Genomic DNA, 20810 nt, shown 5'->3' on the forward strand with positions numbered 1-20810 from the left:
TAAAGTATCCAAACATTATTTATTCATTTTCCTTCCTATACTGTAGCAGGGAGAAAAAACATTGAAATTAAGAATGTAACATGACAATTTATATGATTAGTTAATGTTGAAATATCATAGTAGTAACATAAAGAAAAATTAGAAACTACAAAAGTCAGTGAGTGAAAGAGTGTCTTAGGTAAAGATAAATAGAGCTTTGATAAAAATTTGTTCCATTCATAACCATATTCTTATCTGCCATTTGTAAATAAGTTATGGTTCCTTTTCTGGCTTTGAATAAGGGGTTAATCAACGGTCTAGCGTGCGTTACTCACAGGATTAATTCACGATCGGGGGATAATGCAAGCGATGCACGAGGGCGGAGCCCGAGTGCATCCAGCGATAGCATTAACACCCGGAGTGCATTAATCATGTGAGTAACGCACGCTAGACCGTTGATTAACCCCGTTCATTCATACACTACCATTTGTGTGGGGGAAAAATCATAAAACAAAACATTTTTGGTTACATATAACCAAAGATTTATTAAAGTGATGCCCCGTAATTTTACCGTGCGTTACTCACAGGATTAACCACGGTCAGCTGACCTGAATGGACCAATAGGATTTAGGAATCTTTACTAAGTATGAATGAACACAAAATAGCAAATTGTTGTGACATGCGATATGTTCAGTTATGAAGAATATTAAAAATAATAATCAGCCTCTAGAATTAACAGTGGTATAAGTAAAAGCAAAATGCTTAAAAGCTGCCTTTTGTGTTAAGTTTTGTCACAATTGATCTATAAAGGTACTTTGAAACATTGTTATGGTTTTATATGTGGTAACTTTGTGTGTCCCCCAACTTTGTATTATTTACTGTCTTAACTGACGTCCTTTTAAAGAACCTTCTTTTCTTTTAGCTTCGCAGAGTAACCGTATAACCATTCTACTTTAGTCAACTATTAAACATACCATTATGCAATTAAACAAAAAGTTTGAAAATGAGACAAGTTTAAAATGCTACATCACCATTCAATTTGTATCGCAAATTTTCCAGATTAGGCTAGATTGTTAATAATGTGCAGATGAATCTCTCAGCTCGAGAAACTAAGAGTATCTAATTGTATACATACCATGATGGGGTCGCCATGGTACCCAGGTTTAACCTAAACAAATTTACAGAGCTCATATGCCTGCATATTCAATCTGTCTCATCACAGAGGATATAAAACTGGTGGCTTTTGGCATAATATGGTTCTTTGACTCAGCCTGCTCTGTCATATAAACTCCTTGTGTCCTCTACTCTATATATTTTATAATCTGAAGTAAAAACATTTTAATTTTAAAAATATTGTAAAAGTTTGTGCAGTACAAAAGTGCATGATGAGATCAATATTGGTTTAAAATTGGTACTGTACCTAAACATAACAATTATCAAATACTGAGGCCTATTACATACAGTAAGGGACTACCAATTTAAGAACGGCTTTACTTTTAACTAATTTTGATACAACAATCTAGTCTAGGTACATATAATTACCATCACCAATTAATTGGGTTAACTTTTCCCTGATTTCAAACCTGGCACAAACAATTAATTTGAAAGACATTTGAAAGATGACATATCTTTTAATTTGAAAGATGGCACATGTGCACTATAGTAACAAAACAAGTACTCAAATGGGTGTTATGTTCAGGTGATTAGTATCATTTATATCAACTGGGCAGAGCATCCAGGTCCATCATATAACCATATCACCTGTATGAACTCTTCCAAATCTAGGTCAGATACTGATCAGTTCAGAAATGTGACCTGTGTGTAGGAGAGGGAAGGGTGGGGCACATTTTCAATAGTACTGTGCACTTCCTTTAAAGTATATATGGGGTGGCAGGGGGTCCAAAGGAACAGAAGGGATAATACATATTCCTTCAAATCATGTTCCCTGTAATTTCATCACTGACTAGAAAAGAGATTAGTGAAAAGCCTCTCACTAAATGATGCTCTCAGCAACCAATGCAGTTATAGCACATGTCATCAAACTATTCTGTGACTTAGGTACCAACTTCAAAATCAAAGGATTCTTAAGCTTAGCATGCTTATGCAGAGATATATATATTTTTCTTGGGTGGTGATAGGGTGAGGTGGGGGGGGGGGGTGGGGTGGGGTACAGATGTAAAGTTGTAAACCTTTATTTTTGGCACTTTTGGCATCCCATGGAGTGCAGAGCCATCTTGTGAAGATGCCATCTTTTTTTTTAGTAAAGAGTTCACATGAATAAGGAAGCTTTAAAAAGTAAGACCAATTTGCATGGTAGCAGAGCTTAATTCCGTCTCAGAGTACCAACAGCAACGGTACTACTGGCCAGGAAGATCGAAATATACCTAGATCTGGGTATCATACTGCTAAACCTGCCACAGATGGATATTCACAGGACAGTATTCCTCGTACAAATCTCTTAAATCGATATGGAAAAAACAAAATGTGCCATCTGCCAATCTATCTGTTATTACTCAGCCAAAAAAGATGACAACAATAAAAATAACATTCTTATGCCTGGAGCCTTTGGGGCTGCGGTTATTGACACTGTATGTACCAAGACGGTCTGCAGTAGAAACTATTATAACAATTACAACATCTCTTGCTTTTAAGGAAAGTATCACTATAGCGGGCCGATACCATCCTTGAACTTAACAAGGACAAGCCTTTGATTTTAGGAAAACCGGTAACCTTAGACTTCACATCCAGCAGTTATTACTGTGTGAGTTTACGAAACAATAACTTGTGCAAGAAAGATTTGTCTAATCATGCGCTGCTTGCAAACAGCAACGATCCAATTGAATTACTGGAGGTTGTTAACCCAAAAATGTGCTAATAACCCTTGTTTATCCTTAAAAAATAGTTTGAGTTTAGCACTAGTTGCATATTAAACATCAGACCTCAGGCACATCAGCTGATTCCAGATAAATTTCGCTAGAATAAAATTCTACCATAAAATTTGCATATAGTTTAACATATTGCATAAATATATACATATAAAAGAATTATTATCAGGAACACATATACTCACCTTTTAAAATGTAATGCCTTTATATAAATTTATACTTCCATGAACATAAAACAGTCCAAAAATGAATAAAAAAGTATATATGTTAATAAAAATAACAAGAGCAGGAATACTTTAAAAAAATATTAAGACCATTAAAAAACTTGGGAAGAGTTTTATAGCTTCAGGGGTTCAATCAAGAGAGTTCAATGCTAATCATTGTCTTCAATGGCATCAAATTGATACGAAAACCACCAGAATTGCACCATTTTCAAAAATCCATCAAACAAAGTTTCATACCTTCTAAAAGAAATATGAGAATAAGCATAAATTTTTCAAATGGTCTGTGCATTTTACAGCAACTATGAAAATCATTTTCCTGCCTGCGAGTTCTTATTGCATCTCAGAACCTCAGAATAAACTGGCTTTCTGAAAAATAAGCTTTTTGAAAGCCATAAGCATCCTAAAGTTGAAGGTTGTACAAGTAATAGTTTTAATTATTAGGCGTGAAAAGTAGCTATGATTGAGATTATTGAGTTAGTATATCAAAAGGCTATAATCTATACATCGTTTGCACATTTTATCAATTTAAACTAATAAGAATGGATACAATTGCAGTCAATTAAATAAAGGTTTATATGCTAAATGGAACACTGAAGGATACAGAATATATATACACATAGGGTAAAAGTGTACAATGGAACAATGAAACGCACTTTACAACCTCTTGAAGAATCCCAGCTGGTAGGAGCAGACTGGACAAGTGTGTCGCACATCCTTCAACTCTTTGATGCAGAGTGGTATCAGACAACACCCACACCATAGCCTGTCAAAAAAAAAAAACACAAAATGAATATTCACTGCACGTTTATTGTGCTGGTGATGTATCCTAATGTTACCAGACACTGACTCAAAGAATTTATGATTATATTGTAACAACATTGTAGGGAGTCACTGTGTGTAATTATTGTAGCCGCCTCCAAATGTTAAATGAAACAACTAATTGTTCCACTGGATGGTGCCTTCTAAGTAGTATATTACTGCGTTCCCCTATTTTCGCTCGGCCCATTTTCATGTAATACACAATTTATACAGTGTAAAGCCTACATCTAATATAGCCTAGCCTAACTGCTCGAAAATAAGGGTCCACATACTACCTCCATAGTAAGTTACAGTATAGATTAGAAGTAACCCACAAATCTTGGGGATTTGTTGTTTGGCTCGTAATTTGCAATGCAGTTGCTTGATTTGTTTATCTTTTCACTTGTTCATGTGTATATAACAAAGAATTGTTAGATTGCAAGTATTCACTTTAAAAGATGCAACTGCAAAACTTCCCCTGTGACCTGCAAAACTCCCCCCCCCACATCCTCTTACCCACACCACTCATATTACTGTACAATACTTATTCCAAGTGGGCCACAAATTACCCAAGAAACAAATGCTCAAGATACACTTACTGCACAATGAAAGCTATCAGCAGGATCAAAAGAACGACCAACATTCCATTCTCATGGGTCATGTTACTTGTTACATTGTTGTGACAGTTGGGACACTGGACATTAACAGGGCTGTCTCGAAACTGGTTTACTACGGTCGAATGGACAGTGCTCACAACTACCGTCTGAGGTCCTGCCGGTTGTGGGGGATAGGCTGCATAGGCAGGAGGGGGTGGCTCTGTCCCAGGGGGAGGCCCAGCAGGATACCCTGGCTGTTCCTTAGGAGGGTACGGTGGCTGTTGAGCAGGGTCTGGTTGTTGAGTCGGGTACCCTGGTTGAGTGGGGTACCCTGGTTGAGTCGGGTACCCTGGTTGGGGAGGGTACCCTTGTTGGGGCGGGGACTCTGGTTGAGTCGGGTATCCTGGTTGGGGCGGGGACTCTGGTTGAGTCGGGTACCCTTGCTGGGGCGGGTATTCTTGAGGCTTCTCCTGAAAGTAGTCAAATTATCATTTTGTCATAAAAATGTAGTTTGCACAGTTTGTAACACGTTTTGAGTTCAACAAATTTTGTTTAGCTCATAAAAGACAGCCAGATGTGGCAATGTTTGGAATCTCTTTTAATTGATCAACTTTCAGTTTTTATCTTCATATTAAAGTCTTCTAACAGTTGCCATCACCAAGTAAACCATGACATACCCCTCATTCCAGGCTTCCAGCAACTCAATCCCACTGCTCAATCACAACCATCCAAGCATGCATATACTGTACATACAGTAAACCTTCCGTTCATCTTTAACAACCATAAAAGGGGCACACACTCACAAACCTAAGTTACCATCATCTTTAGCTTATATGACTTATAATCTTTTTGAAGAACAACTCCCCAAAGAGCTGAGAGAAATTTGGCTCTATGTGGGAGATTATCATAGTTGAAAAGTGAAATCTCAGAGCTAATATATATATCATGTCATACTGTACTGCCACTAGTATCTGAAAGGTTGAATTTCTACTTGTTTTTCTTTTCATATTTTCAAGGTAGAAATGTGAATCAGTACTGAAACTGAAACTAATGCCAACATTAGTTCATGGTTTACGAGGTTCAATATATTAGATTTCACCCATTTGCCAAACTCCATCTCCATTACAGAAAATGAGCATCGCAATAAACATTAAAGGAGAATAAAATATGTAAGAAATTGAAGAACATGTGACCCAATGATGCCATATGTTGACTTGATTGAGTTCTCAGTCCTTGTGTGTCTGCTCTCAAAACAGAATACGATTTTAATTAGCTATTTGTGGAAGTTGTGCAAGACAGTTATCTTTACCACACACACCACCAATGATGGCTGGGTTTGTGTCTCCTTAACAAGTATCCATCAATTGTGCATGTGTTACTGGAATGGCTATGTGCTTTATCCTTTGGCTAACGTTAAGATCATGAAGTTAGCATTGGGAATATTAACAAATTTTACTTTTGACTCTTCTTGATGTTAAAGGTTAAAAGCTGTTATGGATTTCATCTAAGCATGGAGGTTTTACCTCCATGATCTAAGGTACATCCTTCTTCGTTCTGCGTACAAGTAGAATTTTACAATGCATTTCAATGCTGGTACATTGCAGAAATTGAAGGATGAGATATGCATGACCTTGACCAGAATACTTACCTCAGACATTTTTGCAGGAATTCTCTTCTTTCTATGAATGCTGTCTGGACTTGGTAAGGCTCTGTCCTCTCTTGAAAAAAAAAAAGAATTCAAAATGATGTGTTCTACGACAATATATAAAACTCTCTCTCTTTTTACACGTTTACACAGCTTGATTTATCCTGAGTCTAACCAGGGAACAAGCAAAATTATCTACCTTTGCTAGTATTTATCTCAAATGATTAAACCCTTGTACATTGAAACGCTGGCTGCGTACCCAGATAATATAGTAAAAAAAATGGAGGGAAATCACAAAGTACTGGTTGAAAAATAGGCAACGGGAGAAGGATGATCTGGGCAGGGCGGGGGGAGGGGGGGTAGGGATGTGGAAGGCACAAACTTTGAAGGGTAATGGGACATGTGACTACTATTTCAAGGAGAAAACAGCAAAATCACCATAAAAAGGCCCAGCAAATTGGACCAACTAAGAGTTCTGTACAGCTAACACGGCTTCTGTTGATTAATTTGTTTTTAACTTTTTATTTTACCATATTTACTTTTAATTTTTTCAAAGAAAAGGACAGTTTCTCATCACATTTTGCTTAAACATCTTAATAAATGGGCACATTTTAAATATGAGGGGTGCACTTTTCATTAGGTACAACAAATGGACAAAGAGAATCAATTTTGCTACCCAAAAAGTGGTACTTTGGAGGTCTTGAACAGAACTTTCACAGAACATTACGAAACCAATCAAGATAAAATGTTAATGAAATATTTTCCATATTTTGAGTATTTTAGAATTTTCCCAGACCCTAGCAAAAGCAGTATGTTTGCCTTCTGTTAAAAACGGGAAAGTTGTGTGGTCTGCTGCTCGTAATCAATATTTTCCTGCCGAGGGAAGTTTTATGAAATTAAGGAGCTTGTCGCTTGTCCAAAAACTTACTGCAGCATCAAGGTAGTAGCTATTCTGCCTGCTGACTGTAATTGGGAGTAACCTCGCCAGTAGAACAGCCAGTTGGGATAATTTTCTAATGAGCTTATTATCTCAAAACATGCACCGAAGCACCTGTACTGACAGTTTTAAACCTTTATAGAAACAGGATATTCACACTGCAAATTCTCCCATCATATTCCCAGTACAAGTGCTTTGAAGGGGGACATGTCCACAAGACAAATCCTACTGTACGTAAAGACTAATGCACAGAGCTCTACTACTGTAGGTAAGCTCATTTCATGGTTCATGAACACTCTGAATAGATGACATTGCAAAATTGACAAAAAAGACTCTGAAAGGGTCACAAACAATATATATATTGCATGAATCAAGCAGGCAGTAGCACCACACCCTGAAGTACAGTACTGTACTCCTAGTATTAATGCAATCAGGGTTGTGCTCCTAGTATGAATGCAATCAGGGACGTGCTCAGGAATATTTGAGTGCCAGGCAGGTTTGTGGTAGTGTGATCCACGTCATGGGGGGGGGGGGGGCTCTCAGTGGTGGGAAAATTGAACAATTTTTGCAAATGACATATATATGCTAAGATGGCAAATGGTGCTATCTTTTTCCCTTTTCAGGTGCTACTGTAACTTCTGTGTCAAATTTCACCCTTACTTTGGTATTGGAGTAATTTGTTAAATTAATCATAAAAAAATCCTTGTGCGTGCTGCTGTTCCACCTCTAACTCACACCCATTCAGCATGGTACTTTCAAATGTGATCGTATTTCAAGATGCATCATCGGCAGACACCAGTCCCCCCTCCTCTGGTCCATTAACATTATTATATAGCTCCGACAATATTTAATTGTCAAATTTAAATCACTTCATATCCTGGACATTTCCATAAAGCTCAGTGGATTCAGCCTTTTCCATTGCTATAAATCATTTGTGTTGCTGATCTGCATCTGATAGATTCACAAAGGATGCAGAACTTGTTCAATGTTCAATAATGTTGCCATCTCCCACGCTCATGTCATGAATGTGTCTAAATATACTCATTGTGGTCAGTACTCTGATGCCTTTCAGGTGAGGTTTGGTTTCAGCTTAAATGTAGCTACACTGCATTTGGTAAGCAGCAGCAGTAAGAAGTAATAGGCAGCCCTACATATCACTACACTTTTGTTATCCACAGGATCTAGCACATAAATGGATTTGAAGGATCTGCTGTATTTACTTCAAGGGCGCATTTTACTGCGCAGCATGGGTTAAATTGCTTTGGAAAATGCAATGCATTGAAAAAGCGGAAAATATGTTTGTATTAAAGCCCTTCATACTTTCATGTGGCCTACAGTACAGTATGCCTTGTGAGTACTGGAAAGTTGTATGGTAACTCACATTCAATACCCAGTAACTCACATTACTGTGTACATACACAGTAACTGCCTATGGTAACTTGCAATACAGTTTTCAGGGACACTCGATTTTAGTGGCACATCCATATATGTTTTTAATTTTTTAACTGAAAAATTTATACTTTGTATTGGGGGTAAAAAATTAAAAACATGTTATGTTGTGTAGCCTATGCCTTTGTGAGTACTCGAAAGTTGTATTGTAACTCACATTCCATACACATTAACCCGCATACATAAACAGTAACTCACAAACCATAAACAGTAACTCACATTACAATATTCAGTCGCCCACATATTTTTTTTAAGTTGAAATGACATAAAATTATCTTCACCAGTACATGACTGCCTACAGAAATGGTTTCCAGTGCTGTGCACCCATATGGCCATGAGAGAAATTGTAGGGAAAACAGATTCCTTATATTTTAAACACCACAAATGTTACTATAAACATGGATTTTACTGTACTTCTATGGAAGTTGTTTTTAGTTAGCAAAACAAAGCACCGCCAAAGTTGAACTGCTTGAAATTAAGTTCAAATTCACGATTAAAGAAAATGTGAATTTTCTATTGGAGAAAATGATAACTGTATAATATCAGAAAATGTTGATATCTTGGTCACTGTTTGTTATCAATAACTTAAAAGAAAGAGGAAGTTCAGGAACAATTCTGAGTTTTGGGGGTCATGTCCCTGTTTGTGTGGAATCACATGTACATGCTATATGATCATGGCCAGTTAAAGAGCCTTGGGCTTGTAACATGTCTAATTATCAACTTGCTAGTAAACAGCATCCCACTTTCAATAATTCATACTACAAGTACAATATCTTCCCACACCCTTGCCATGACCCTACCATAGGCAAACAATGATTTCTGGGGCGCACGTTGGCCTATTTATGTCCATGCTAAGACAGAATTTATTGAATGATCTGGAGATAAGGCTTTAGGCTTCTACATATCTTATTGTATTGGTATACAACATGTTTTCGCAATTTATAGTAATGGTGGTGTACTGTACAGGTGTCCATATAACTTCGTGTAATGCCTTATGGTAAATATTAGCTGTACTGTCACAGACTGAAGTTGCCGTGTTCGTGAAAAGTGATGTAGAAGTGAAACTGTAACCACTATTTGAATCGAATAATCCTTAATGATTAGCCAAGACTGCCACGAAAGACCTCAATTTAGTATTATGAGACACTTTTTGGGAGTATTCCAACTCGTTTAGTGGAATTATACAGTAAACTTCAACGTATGCATGAAGTTAGAGAAATTCAACTCCGGCAGTTTAACTCGGGGCATTTATAATGTACAATTCTTTCTACTTCTGGTCGAACCATCGATGAAATCACATAGCAAATGGATAGAACTAAACTATTGAGCAAAATCAGCGAGATCGTCATCACCCCAATCCTTTTAAAGTACATTTATGCTTTTTCTATCAGTAATTTACCGTACACGATCCTAACATACCAGTTGCCCACCTACAGTTCTATACCAAGCTAAGCCTACTCTAGCAAAGGAGGACGTTGTTGCCTAAATTAACGATGTTGTCGTTATGAGAACTAATCTTCATCTAAAATTAGAGTTTCTGTTATAAGATCTGGCCTAGGTATAAGTAAATCAAGTTTGTTGTCATTCAAAACGTGATTTACCTTTGTCAGGCTTCGATTTCTACCGGAAATTCGGTCGTCGACTGTTCTGTCAACACTAGACTTGCTTGGAAGGCCGTGTAGTTCTGCTTTACATGTAATACGTAATACTCTCACGGTATGGTAACCCATTGTATCATGTTTCCTTTGCATACTGTAACAACACAAGAAAGCATGAACGGCTCAATACGGCTCTGAGTATTGTGTGTACGCCCGGAAACACGTCGTGCTGTGGTGCACGCACAATGTTAGTTACGTTATTCGTCCATCATTGTTTGGGACAGGGCTAGTCGTATAAAGTGACAGTGAGATTTACCTATGTTAATTTGTGTATTTGTTTGTCATGGTAAATTGGTTAAAGTTTGGATGAATGAAAGTTTTTTGCAGCACTTTAAGGTCAAACTGGTAACGTGATTGTGCTTTTATTTTTATTTCTCGAGGGAACGTTATTATACAAACCAAGCTTATAATATAGGCCTAGTTCGAGTGCCTCGACTTGTTTACTTCGTTCTTCCCCATGTTGTATGTATGTATGTATGTATGTATGTATGTATGTATGTATGTATGTATGTATGTATGTATGTATGTATGTATGTATGTATGTATGTATGTATGTATGTATGTATGTATGTATGTATGCGTGTATGCGTGTATGCGTGTATGCGTGTATGCGTGTATGCGTGTATGCGTGTATGCGTGTATGCGTGTATGCGTGTATGCGTGTATGCGTGTATGCGTGTATGCGTGTATGCGTGTATGCGTGTATGCGTGTATGCGTGTATGCGTGTATGCGTGTATGCGTGTATGCGTGTATGCGTGTATGCGTGTATGCGTGTATGCGTGTATGCGTGTATGCGTGTATGCGTGTATGCGTGTATGCGTGTATGCGTGTATGCGTGTATGCGTGTATGCGTGTATGCGTGTATGCGTGTATGCGTGTATGCGTGTATGCGTGTATGCGTGTATGCGTGTATGCGTGTATGCGTGTATGCGTGTATGCGTGTATGCGTGTATGCGTGTATGCGTGTATGCGTGTATGCGTGTATGCGTGTATGCGTGTGTATGTGTGTGTGTGTGTGTGTATGTATGTATGTGATCTTCCCGCAAGCAGGAACTCGCGAAAGAAGCCATGGAGGCTTGTAGACTCGCAAGCTGACCGAAGCCAATCTCTCGGCACACATCCATTTAACGTCCATGTCAGGAAGTTGTTATTGAACAACACCCTTGAACAACACCCTTGAACACCCTTGAACACCCTTGAACAACACCCTTGCCCTTGTTGTTTCTACCCCTTCCTTTCCTCCACCCCTTCCCTTATTCCAATCACCGGCCCGTTATATATTTGTTACTTAGTCACTATGGTCAAAATGGGCCCACCTATATGAACATTTTATTTAAGTCAATCTCTCAACTTAGCAGGATATATATTTCGGATTGCGTTATATGAGTTGCCCGTACTCAGTATACAAGTGAAAGACTACAACCGTTGAAAATTTCAAGGAAAGAGTCATATGAATGCGATGAACAAATATTTTCTGCAATATTTAATTCATTATGAGAGTGAAAAGTTTACCTTCCGGTCGAACAGTTTGCACTGACAACCATTTTATACGACCACAAATTGAAGAATGCATTTACCTATATGATCAAAATTTGCAATAAATGTGTTGCAGTAGAGGAAGAAGACAATATAAGCACTCAATGTTTTGTTTAATAATGATTATGACGTGAGAGAAAATTGCAGAATAATATTATTTGAAAATTGATGTTATATTTTGTAATGTGATGGCAATTTTAACGTTTTTTCCACAGGCTAACTCACTACTTTGGCCTGGACCAATTTGTGGAACACCAAGAAAAAGTTCAAATCATTAATCCAAGCTGCTTCACCTATAGCAGAAGCGAATCAGTTCGAGTTGCCAAGAACTCTAAAGCTCTGAAGAAGAGGTGGATAGTGAAATTGAATACCAGGGTGGAGATAGAAGGGAAATGCCTGTAGAACAGGAACATAAGTATGGTATAAATCATACATTCACTGGACTCATCTCATTTCAAATTTTCTCTCATTGTGTTTCTCCTCTTGAAACCTGTCAGTCGTGCTGGTTTTCACTTTTAGTCTATCTGGAGTATGTAATCATTCAATTAAAGATATCACTCAAAGCTATCTTCTGTCGGCTCACGAAAACTGCAAACGTGTGTTTCCTTGTAAATTTGTCTTTTCTCTTTTCCAGGGATTGCCTGAAGAATTGAAGTGATAGCAGCAAGTCTGTAACATTTATAAAATAGAACGGAAGGATGGGTCGGCGAGGGCAACCTAGTTACCGGTGTGCTTTCTCATTCGGAAAAGGGAAAGAAGCAACGGGTAGATTTTAGAATAAGTAGTAGAACATGTAAGTTATTTTAACTGCAGGAATAACAAACATTGTCAATATCATGTTTGTTGAGTCACCAGACCAACTTCCACATGTGCATCTATTTCCCTTTTTTACACAAGTTATTACTTTTGACAATGTAACCTTCGGCCGAATCCCAAGAAGGCAATTATGGACAATTATGATCAGCTCGTTTTAATCTATCAATATTCATTACCTAATTTACATTTTATTTGTCTGTCACATGTTTTTGAATGCCTACTTTCTTTGCAAACATTTACTGCAAGAAGACCAGCAATAGTTCACATGATTTAGTTTGCTGATTAACTTGATACCCATAAGCCCGGCCCCTTGTAAATTTATTTCAAATATGAAAAAGTGACTCAGTGTCAGGAAAGAAGTTGTGTAACGACCCCCCCCCCCAACCCAAGCCCCCCCAAAAAACTCCTAGATGAGAATTTCTAGAGCCACTGTCAATGTTTTGATTTTTTTCAGAATATTCGAGTAATTGCCAAGTATTACACCAGGATCAGCATGGAGGGGATGGTTGAACTGGTGAAATAAATATGGAAGTAATATTATTTCGTCTTAATAACATGAGATTTAGCCTGAAAAGTCCTTTAATTTGTTCTTTGATGGAAGCTGAATAGTTTCTTTCAAACTTAGTAGTCAAGAAGACGGTACTTGCAAAAGTGGACCGTCTAGCCGGTATCATTCACTTCACAGCACACAGAGATCCCAACGAGGTCCTTATTGCTTGGTGCAACAATCTGAATGAACTCATGCAGCTTGTGAATGAAACCACACACCTTATCAACAAGGAAGAAATGCTGCACCAATTCACTAATTAGAGGCATAGACAACGAACGATGCGTTCACCTCTAGGTATCAACAAAGGTTAGCTGTACGATGTATTTTACATGTCATTGAAACAGACCAAAGCATCTGCCGCCGTGTAAAATATGCTCTTGAACTTTGCGCATGCAACAATTGAGGAACTACTTTCAATCCACACCAAAATCAATTGGGTGACTCTGCATGGTCAATCAATGAGGACTTTTACCCTTATTAATCATGGATGATCTTTTGTTCTGAAAAAAATCAATATGCAAGTAAACGCAGTGATTTGTGAAGCATATTCACCAAGATGGTATTGTTAGTTGCAAATAAGATTTCCATGTAGTTAAAAGTTGTTTGGTTATCAAAGCTTTCTTGCGGTGATATAAAAGGCATACATACGTAAATCTAAAATATTATGTAGGGGCGTTTACAAAGGCATTTTCAGAATTTAGAGAAGGCTGCACCCTCTGCCGAAGCTCCAATAATAAAAAGGACCAACTGCACCTGCAAGGACTCTGTGTTCATTGGTCGAGATCCTGAACCTATGACCGTTTACGGTGCATTTGCGTACAAAGTTTGCGGCATGTTAGATGGACTCACAGTTAACTTTTCAACTTGCTGAATTAACTTGTAAAATAGTTACCAGAATTTCATTTATTTTGTATAATTTCTAATGTAAATATTTACTTGATCTATGGGAACTTTGATATTCAGAAAACAGATAACAAATTTCAAATCGCTTTTGTCACTTGTGAATGGTGAAACTTGAATGGTCCATGGTGAAACTTGTGAATGGTGGAATTGCTTTTAATGCATCTGCTCGGATGACCTTTCTGTACAAATGGCAAGGGCTTTTTCACGACGACCATCTTTGTAAGGAGGAAGAGCGTCACAGAAGCTCTAACATTGTGTAGGTGTGCTGACCAATCTGGAAGCAGCTAATCATTTTCGAGTTTTTTAAAAGGCCGAGACTGAATTTTGTTTGTTTAATTTAAACATATTACATGATTTCCTCTAACTTGTACTCAGGTAAATCAAACTTGCACTATTTCCTTGAATAATGTGACTGGAAAGCCATAATCTGCACGTTTAGTATAATGTGCTCCACAGATTTAGAAGATAATATGATTACATTCATTTAAGGATTTTTAATATTGACTATTCCAACTTAAGAGTGATGTCTGTCAGATCCGTCTCATTTTCTTCATTTGGGGCTGTAAATGTAAATTGATAATTTAAAAACATCTTTGTTTTTTCTCAGATTAACCGTTAGAATTATGTCAATTTTTGTCAGAGTAAACATTTGTATAATGTCCATGCCAGTCTGTTTTCCTTCTTTTGCTCCCGTTTTTCTTTTTGTAACATGAATAGAGTAACTTTTCAAATGTCAATGTGGGAAGGGGAGGGGGACTGAGGCTGGATAAAGATCACCCCCTTCACCCCTTACATACGTGACTGTTATCCACACTTTATGAGATCATCCATTCCCAGCTGTATAGGTGTGCCAGAATGAGACCACAACTTGTTGAGGATCCAGTGCCAGATAAACTCTCTTCAGGGCCTTAAAGTAGCATTTTGAGTTTTGTCGCCGTTTTCCACTTTTTTGACAAGTCCATCAAGTTTTTTTTACATATATCAATCACAAAACAGCAAACTAAATTATTAGCCAAGTTTTTTCCTTGCCAAAAGCATTAATTGGCAAGTAATTAAGGACATTTGCAGATAATGAGAAAATTGTTTACCGACAAATTCCACATTTTATATCATCGCATACAGTTCCCCCAACCCACTAGTTTGAATCTAACAATCAGAGATGCAGATTTAGTTATGAGCCGTTGCTAACAATAGTTTCAAACGTCAAGTTGGTAACTTGGTACAACCAGCGAGCTGGATTCTAACAGCTCCCTGGTACAACTGCCATAGACAATCTACACAAATCAAGCATGGTGTTGTATTACGTATTGGCCAATGACGTTCGTAGCTTTTAAATATTCATTTTATGGGCAAGGTTTATTTGGATCCCAACGGAAAATATCTTCGAGAAAAACAAAGTTGTAAATTGTTTCGACTTTTATGCCACCATTTGAAGTAAGATTTGCATAGATAAGCTAGTATATGTTATGTATATCGTTATGGCATCGTGGAATCAGTGAGGTTGAGAACAATTATAGAAATGGACGCAAAATGCTACTTTAAGGCAATGAATTTTAACTCTCTTTCTCACCGCCCCACCCCCTCCGCCTCCCCCAGCCTCCACAACCCAGGTTTGCAGGTACAACCAGAAAGATAAAGTTGATATGCCTTGCTTGGAAATATTCACGGTTGCCACCAGGCACTTCCACCATCTGCTGATGAGATAATCCAGCACCGGCATGACTAGTGGAGTTACAGTCCGTCAGGGGAATTAGTCAACAAGTGTGCTGTACGTCAGAAGAATTATCCAGAAAATTGAGAATTGGCCAGAAAATTGACCTCAACAGAAAGCTGGTTAGGTCATAATTACATGTCCATATGGACATTCCTTTAATATGATTAAGTCTCTACTATTAAAAACATCAAAATTACAAACTCATGCAAAATAAAGTATCCAAACATAATTTATTCATTTTCCTTTCTATACCGTAGCAGGGAGAAAAAACATTGAAATTAAGAATGTGAAGTGACCATTTATATGATTAGTTAATGTTGAAATATCATAGCAGTAACATAAAGAAAAATTAGTGACTACAAAAGTCAGTGAGTGAAAGAGTGTCTTAGGTATAGATAAATAGAGCTTTGATAAATAAAAAATTCCATTCATAACCATATTCTTATCTGCCATTTGCAAATAAGTTAAGGTTCCATTTCTGGCTTTACACAAAAATAGCAAATTTATGTAACATGCGATATGTTCAGTCATGAAGAATATTAAAAATAAAAATAATCAGCCTGTAGAATTTGCAATGGTATAAGTAAAAGCAAAATGCTTAAAAGCTGCCTTTCGTGTTAAGTTTCGTCGCAATTGATCTATAAAGGTACTTTGAAACATTGTTATGGTTTTATATGTGGTAACTTTGTGTGTCCCACAACTTTATATTATTTACTCTGTCCTTACTGTCGTCCTTTTAAAGAACATTCTTTTCTTTTTAGCATCGCAAAGTTACCGTACAACCATTCTACTTTAGTCAACTATTAAATATACAATTAAACAAAAAGCTTGAAAATGAGACAAGTTTAAAATGCTGAATCACCATTTAATTTGTAAGACAAATTTTCCAGATAAGACTAGACTGTTAATAATGTGCAGCCAAGATGAATCTAGCAGACGACATTCTCAGCTCGACAAGCTAAGAGGGCATCTAATTATATGCAAATATACCATGATGAGGTCGCCATGGTAACCAGGTTTAACCTTACCCAAATTTACAGCTCATATGCCTGCATATTCAACCTGTCTCATCACAGAGGATATAAAACTGGTGGCTTTTGGCATAATATGGTTCTTTGACTCAGCCTGCTCTGTCATATAAACTCCTTGTCTCCTCTACTCTATATATTTTATACTCTGAAGTAAAAACATTTTAATTTTAAAAACATTGTAAAAGTTTGTGCAGTACAAAAGTGCATGATGGGAACAATATTGGTTTAAAATTGGTACTTTACCTAAGCTTAATTATCAAATACTGAGGCCTGTTACATACAGTAAGGGACTACTGTACCAATTTCAGAACGGTTTTACTTTTAACTAATTTCGATACAACAATCTAGGTACATATAATTATCATCACCAAGTGATTGGGTTAACTTTTCCCTGATTTCAAACCTGGCACAAACAATTCATTTGAAAGACATTTGAAAGATGACATATCTTGCAATTTGAAAGATGGCACATGTGCACTTGTAGAAACAAACCAATTACTCAAATGGGTGTTATGTTCAGGTGATTTGTATGATTTATATCAACTGGGCAGAGTATCCGGTTCCATCATATAACCATATGTCACCCGTATGAACTCTTCCAAATCTAGGTCAGATACTGATCAGTTCAGAAATGTGAACTGTTGGTAGGAGGGGGAGGGGGAGGGCACATTTTCAATAGTACTGTGCACTTCCTTTAAAGTATATATGGGGTGGTAGGGGGTCCAAAGGAACAGAAGGGATAATGACTTATTCTATTACAACATGTTCCCTGTAATTTCATCACAGACTAGAAAAGAGACTAGTGAAAAGCCTCTCACTAAATGATGCTCTCAGCAACCAATGCAGTTATAGCACATGTCATCAAACTATTCTGTGACTTAGGTACCAACTTCAAAACAAAGGATTCTAAAGCTTAGCATGATTATGCAGAGATATATTTTATTTTTGGGTGGTGATGGAGTAAGGTAGGGGGGGGGGTGGGGTACAGATGTAAACCTGTATTTTTGGCACTTTTGGCATACAATGGAGTGCAGAGCCATCTTGTGAAGGTGCCATCTTTTTTTAGTAAAGAGTTCACGTGTGTAAGGAAGCTTTAAAAAGTAAGACCAATTTGCATGGTAGCAGAGCTTAATTCCGTCTCAGAGTACCAACAGCAAAGGTACTGGCCAGGAAGATCGAAATATACCTAGACTACTAAACCTGCCACAGATGGATATTCACAGGACAGTATACCTCGTAAAAATCTCTGAAATGGATATGGAAAAAAACAAAATGTGCCATCTGCCAATCTATCTGTTCACTCAGCCAAAAATGATGAGAACAATAAAATTAATATTCTTATGGCTGGAGCCTTTGGGGCTGCGGTTATTGACTCTGTATGTACCAAGACGGTCTGCAGTAGAAACTGGCTAAATGAATACACAAGCAAACTTGTAGAGGAAGAGAAATATGTTTCCCGACCTGGAAGTTCCAATTTGGTGATGGAGTTTTAATGTATTTTGTCTAGTGATAACGTAATCATCCCAGCTGTCATTGGTGATACCCTTTCTAACATCTCCACAGAAGCGGTCGATTACAACATCTCTTTGCTTTTAAGCAAAGAATCACTAAAACGGGCTGATACCATCCTTGATCTGAAGAAGGACAAGCCTTTGATGTTAGGGAAACCGGTAACCTTAGACTTCACATCCAGCAGTCATTACTGTGTGAGTTTACGAAACAATAACTTGTGTAAGAAAGATTTGTCTAATGATGCGCTGCTTGAAAACAGTGATGATCCAATCGAAGTACTGGAGGTTGTTAACCCAAAATTTGCTGATAAACCTTGTTTATCTTTAAACATAGTGAGTTTAGCACTAGTTGCATATTCAACATTAGACCTCAGGCACAAAAGATGATTCCAGATAAATTTCGCTAGAATAAAATTCTACCATAAAATTTGCACATAGTTTGACATATTGCATAAATATATACATATAAAAAAAATTATTATCAGGAACACATATACACACCTTTTAAAATGTTATGCCTTTATATCAATTTATACTTCCATAAACATAAAACATTCCCCCCCCCCAAAAAAAAGTATATGTTTATAAATATTACAAGGGCAGGAATACTTAAAAAAAATATTAAGACCATTAAAAAAGTTGGGAAGATTTTTATAGCTTCAGGGGTTCAATCAAGAGAGTTCAATGCTAATCATTGTATTCAATGTCATCAAATTGATACGAAAACCACCAGAATTGCACCATTTTTAAAAATCCAACAAACAAAATTATATACCTTCTAAAAAAACACGAGAATAAGCATACATTTTGCAAATGGTCTTTGCATTTTACAGCAACTATGAAAATCATTTCCTTGCCTGTGAGTTCTTATTGTCTCTCAGAACATCAGAATAAACTGGCTTTCTGAAAAATAAGCTTTTTGAAAGTCATAAGCATCCTAAACTTGAAGGTTGTACAAGTAATACTCTAGTTTTAATTATTAGGCGTGAAAAGTAGCTATGATTGAGATTATTTAGTTAGTATATCAAAAGGCTATAATCTATACATCGTTTGCACATTTTATCAATTTAAACTAATAAGAATGGATACAAATGCCGTCAATTAAATAAAGGTTTATATGCTAAATGGAACACTGAAGGATACAGAATATATATACACATAGGGTAAAAGTGTACAATGGAACAATGAAACGCACTTTACAACCTCTTGAAGAATCCCAGCTGGTAGGAGCAGACTGGACAAGTGTGTCGGACATCCTTCAACTCTTTGATGCAGAGTGGTATCAGACAACACCCACACCATAGCCTGTCAATTAAAAACACAAAATGAATATTCACTGCACTTTATTGTGCTGGTGATGTATCGTAATGTTACCAGACACTGACTCAAATAATTTATGATTATATTGTAACAACATTGTAGGGAGTCACTGTGTGTAATTATTCTACATGTTAAGTTACTTTGACTAAGGCGATGTACCCCGTGCGAGCGTTCCACCTCTTCCATTTAAGGTTAGGGATTTACATTACTCTAGTGCAGTAGCTCTTCCTGGACAAAGCATAATTTTTTTTAAATCTACTCAGGCTCATTAAATTCAGAAGGTTGGAGGGTCACAACCTGGAGAGGTCAAGCGCGATGCAGTGCAAGATGGTTACCAATAATCGTGAGCTGGGTAGAAAGGAGTGCATTTATATGGGAGACGGTTAGAGAGGAGGGATCAGTAATGTAAATATGGGGATCTGATTCAATCAAAAGGTCCGCAAATAATGTGATGATACTTATGATCTAACATGGTGGTAAACTTCACAAACAAATTAAACAAGAAAATTGTCCTTAAACAAGTACCCTTTTATTCCTAATTTCATTTACAGTATTTCACAAATTTCTTCTAAGAGAACATGATTCTAAACAGAGCTCATTTCCTTCTTTAAAGCAATTCAGACCAGGAGAAGAATTTGGTAGTAACATATTCAAACAATGAAATCTAAAATGAAGCTTCAGAACTTGGAGTTCTTTTATTACAGTCAGGGTTATTTCCTTGGAACTTTAACAAGATGAGAAAAAGAAAAAAACAGTCCGCACCCAAACACTAACATTTTTCCTTCGACGCATCTATCTAACTCGATATGATATTCAATCCCATTCCCCCTCCAACCCCATCCCACATCCTTCCTTCCCCATCCCACATCCTTCCATCCAATACCAAGCATACAATTGATATACATTAATCAGGTCATGTGTAACACCTCCAATTATCTAACTAGAGCACCAAAAGGTGCAGTACCTAAAACCAGATTGATCATTTGGAAAAGTGTCTCTTAATTGTTGAAAATTTTTGGCACCTAACATTTTTATAACTCGCCCGCATGCCCGCCTCCAAATGCTAAATGAAACAACTAAGTGTTCCACTGGATGGTGCATTCTACTGTAAGTAGAATAATGCGTTCCCCTATTTTCGCGCGACACCTTTACATGTATTACACAAATACAGTGTTAAGCCTAAATCTAATTTAGCTTACCCTAACTGCTCGAAAGATAGGGGTCTACATACTACCTACATATTAAGTAATTTTATGG

At 37.2% G+C, this 20810-nt stretch overlaps 2 protein-coding genes and 1 long non-coding RNA gene across 9 annotated transcripts in view; 1 reads left to right on the top strand and 2 right to left on the bottom strand.

Annotated features, from left to right (window-relative positions):
• On the bottom strand, positions 1-10265 carry LOC139959571 (uncharacterized). Its single transcript, XM_071957293.1, has 4 exons — positions 10115-10265; positions 6131-6200; positions 4486-4952; positions 1-3851 (listed from the first exon to the last, which is right to left on the bottom strand). The coding sequence occupies exons 2-4, from the start codon at positions 6137-6139 to the stop codon at positions 3743-3745; spliced, it is 585 nt and encodes a 194-aa protein (XP_071813394.1). The 5' UTR covers positions 6140-6200; positions 10115-10265; the 3' UTR covers positions 1-3742.
• LOC139959574 (uncharacterized) lies at positions 6207-18791 on the top strand. Of its 6 annotated transcripts, XR_011790170.1 has the most exons (4): positions 10089-10229; positions 11924-12128; positions 12343-12501; positions 12979-18791. It is a non-coding gene; the product is annotated as an uncharacterized lncRNA (long non-coding RNA). The 6 variants fall into 6 exon arrangements; XR_011790173.1 differs by lacking the exon at positions 10089-10229 and adding an exon at positions 6207-7560 and having other exon boundaries at positions 11924-12501; XR_011790168.1 differs by having other exon boundaries at positions 11924-12501.
• Positions 15903-20810, bottom strand: part of LOC139959569 (uncharacterized) — a 23185-nt gene continuing 18277 nt past the window's right edge. The window contains exons 6-7 of one of the 2 annotated variants that reach the window (XM_071957289.1): positions 19429-19538; positions 15903-17968 (exon numbers count right to left, since the gene is read on the bottom strand). In XM_071957289.1, the coding sequence (XP_071813390.1) occupies positions 19430-19538 (109 nt within the window). In that variant the 3' untranslated portion in view covers positions 15903-17968; position 19429. Of the gene's footprint in view, positions 19539-20810 lie in introns of both variants that reach the window. The other variant, XM_071957290.1, reaches the window with a different exon arrangement.

The sequence above is a fragment of the Apostichopus japonicus genome, chromosome 19, assembly GCF_037975245.1.
Source record: "Apostichopus japonicus isolate 1M-3 chromosome 19, ASM3797524v1, whole genome shotgun sequence".
Classification (NCBI taxonomy): Eukaryota; Metazoa; Echinodermata; class Holothuroidea; order Aspidochirotida; family Stichopodidae; genus Apostichopus; species Apostichopus japonicus.

Coding starts and splice junctions, on each gene's coding strand:
- LOC139959571 (XM_071957293.1), bottom strand. Junction 3,852..4,485: donor CTGATAGCTTTCATTGTGCA/GTAAGTGTATCT, acceptor TTTTTTTGACAG/GCTATGGTGTGGGTGTTGTC.